This window comes from Triticum dicoccoides, chromosome 3B (genome assembly GCF_002162155.2).
Source record: "Triticum dicoccoides isolate Atlit2015 ecotype Zavitan chromosome 3B, WEW_v2.0, whole genome shotgun sequence".
NCBI lineage: Eukaryota > Viridiplantae > Streptophyta > Magnoliopsida > Poales > Poaceae > Triticum > Triticum dicoccoides.
Genome location: NC_041385.1, coordinates 681,227,569 through 681,230,678, shown reverse-complemented (window position 1 = coordinate 681,230,678; position 3,110 = coordinate 681,227,569). Strand labels below are relative to the sequence as shown.

The 3,110-nt window shown below is 43.6% G+C and overlaps 1 protein-coding gene across 1 annotated transcript; it reads left to right on the top strand.

The window, feature by feature from the left end:
* Nucleotides 1-1,118: 1,118 nt before the first annotated feature.
* On the top strand, nucleotides 1,119-2,894 carry LOC119281828 (SNAP25 homologous protein SNAP33-like). Its single transcript, XM_037562250.1, has 6 exons — nucleotides 1,119-1,186; nucleotides 1,481-1,908; nucleotides 2,049-2,139; nucleotides 2,270-2,391; nucleotides 2,478-2,575; nucleotides 2,671-2,894. Exons 2-6 carry the CDS (start codon nucleotides 1,549-1,551, stop codon nucleotides 2,768-2,770), a joined length of 771 nt encoding a protein of 256 aa, XP_037418147.1. The 5' UTR covers nucleotides 1,119-1,186; nucleotides 1,481-1,548; the 3' UTR covers nucleotides 2,771-2,894.
* Nucleotides 2,895-3,110: the final 216 nt, after the last annotated feature.

Here is a 3,110-nt window from a genome sequence, read left to right as displayed (position 1 = left end):
CGTGCCTCGGTTATCTCTTACCGAGCCCTTTACGTATGCACTTTACTTTGTGATAGCCATATTGTTCTTTGTCATATATCTTGCTATCACATAGTTACTTATCTTGCTTAGCATAAGTTGTTGGTGCACATAGGTGAGCCTAGTTGTTCTAGGTTTTGTGCTTGACAAATTAACCGCTAGGTTTATTCCGCATTTGTTCAAGCCTAAACCGTAATTATTTTAAAGCGCCTATTCACCACCCCCCCCTCCCCCTCTAGGCGACATCCACGATCTTTCACCTGTTCCACTTGACATTTGGCTACATTTTTGAATTTTGGTAGAAGTTGAGGATGCTTTTCCACTAGATGAGCCCACTAAGTCACCATGGGGAGGGCCATCAGAATAATAACTTCCCCAGATAAGTTTGACCCAAGATAGCTCCTGCTTATTGAAGAATTTATGCAGGTGTTTAATAAGAAGAGCTTGATTATGAGTGTCCAGATGAAGCACACCCAGTCCACCATCCTCCTTAGCCAAACAAACAGTGTCCCATGCTATGAGAGCAGAACCTCTATCTTGCATAGAATGTACATTATTAGTGTAATAATAATTTTAGTACTTAAAAATCAGTAGTACGAATATAAGAGTTAGTACTATATGATTAATTTATATGCTAAACATGATGCTGTAATCATATAAGTTAGTACTACAATTACTAATTTTGGGGGTAAAATCAGTATTATGAACATCAAAGTTAACATTGCAATACTAATTTCAGTACTAAAAGTCAGTACCACGACCATGCATGTTACTACAGTAATACTACTTTCACTATTAACTCAAGTCACAAATGTTAGTTTAGAGAGTATTTGCTCTTGTCATTCCGTTTTGTTGCGTTTATAGCATGGCAAATGAGGCATGCATTATAGTGCTTCAAAAATAAAATAAAAAAATGAGGCATGCATTATAGGACTTGCATGCAGCCACCTCCTCCCCAATGCTCGGCTACATCCAATGGTCCGCGGGCATATCGCAGGTTGAAGCTAAAATAAGCACTTACCATTTTTAGATATCTCGTTTAGCAAATAGACCACTATATATACATGGTGAAAATAGTTCATTGTCAGCTATCCAATAAAGGCAGATAGATTGCTCGCCTCCTCTTTTGCCCTCCAAGGCGGAGGAACAGGAGGACAAAATCTATCTCGTACGAACACTTCTTCTAGACAATTTTGACCTATGTCTTCTTTCATTTCTTTCTTTTTTGCGAGGAAATTTTTACCTATGCCATCATGTCTAGTTTTTCTAGCAGTTCAATTTTCTCTTGCTACTTTTTGTTCATGCTGCTTCCTTGCCAAACTTTTTAGGACTGTCTTTCTTAGTTTTTAAGGATGATTTTATGGATAGACAATGGAGATGAACCATGATTTCCCATTCGTAATTGCAATTGTTTGTCATGTTTTTGCAACGGCAATGTGACCTTCACATGTTTGATTTGCAGGAACCTGCCCCTTTGTTTATAATAGCGTAGAATTATTATTATTACTATATTTTCACTTTGACAACAAGATGCCTGTGGCACGAGGCGCCAAGAAGCCGGGTCCCGTCGACTCCGACTCTGACGACGATGGTCTCGTCTCCAAAAAGCCGACCAAATCGTCCACCTATTCGGTTCCTACCGGCAACAAGAAGCAGTACAAGGACGGGTTCAAGGACTCCGGCGGGCTGGAGAACCAGTCGGTGGAGGAGCTCGAGAACTACGCGGCGTACAAGGCCGAGGAGACCACAGACACGCTCAACGGCTGCCTCCGTATCGCTGAGAACATCAAGGAGGATGCCACCAACACGATGATAACCCTGCAGAAGCAGGGCGAGCAGATCAGCAGGACCCACGAGAAAGCCGTCGAGATCGACCAGGACCTCACCAAGGTGCATATATATGCTCCACCACTTACTTAATTTGTTTTTATAAACTCTGAACAAAATGCCGTTGTCACCTTACACCGAGGCCCGTTTGAAATGTGTGGTGCCTGATTGTTGTCATGTGATGGTGGTGTTTGAATCTCTAGGGTGAGGGTCTCCTTAATAGCCTTGGAGGGTTCTTCTCCAAGCCATGGAAGCCCAAGAAAACAAAGAAGATCAAGGGGCCAGTGTCGCGAGGTACGCATATACAACCTAATATTAGTACACTAACTAAGAAAATGCTCGGATCATGAGGCGTGCTCATTATTTCTTGGCAACCAACTCAATGGCATGCTTCTCAAACAAAAAACTCAATGGCATGACACAGATGATTCCTTCAAAAAGAAGGTGAACCGAATGGAACAGAGGGATAAGCTAGGGCTGAGCCCTCGAGGGAAGGGGAATACCCGCGAGTACGGCGAAGCCACAAGTGCCATGGACAAAGTTCAGGTTCGTGCATGCTCTTGACTCACTGGCCTCCATGGAAATGTATCTACGAAATATAAGCATATTTAGAAGTGCTTTCGTTTCGTCAGTTGGAGAAGAAAAAGCAGGATGATGCCCTCGACGATCTCAGCGGCGTGCTGGGGCAGCTCCAGGGCATGGCTGTTGACATGGGATCAGAGCTTGATAGGTAAAGTCTTTAGTCTACTGCATATGCCTGGAACCACACTAAAGATTAATCAGAACTTTTGAATTGAGTATCTTATGTGCTATCCAACGTTTCAGGCAAAACAAAGCACTCGATGATATGCACGGCGACGTGGAAGAACTCAACTCCAGGGTGAAGCAAGCAAACCAGCGTGCCCGCAAGATTCTCGCCGATTAGTCGATCGTCAAACATGTCTGCAAGCATTATTATGAGTAGTCGACAAACATGTCTGCAAATGTTATTATAAGTATCAACCATTATTTGCAGAGAAAAAGGAAATTGAGAGACTGTTGTCGAACAAGCCTCATTGGCATAATTTTTTGGTTATAAGAGAATCTACAACCGGGCACATAAACCATCCCCGAACGCCCGGGCGGGTTGCCCGTGTTCACTGACCGATCAAAAATATGCAACCCACCTGGGCATCTCAAACCGTCCTCAAACGCTCGAGCTGACCGGCAGCCCTCATATCCACGCCGGATCTGCCCACGCTGGCCCATCCCGACCCCACATATAT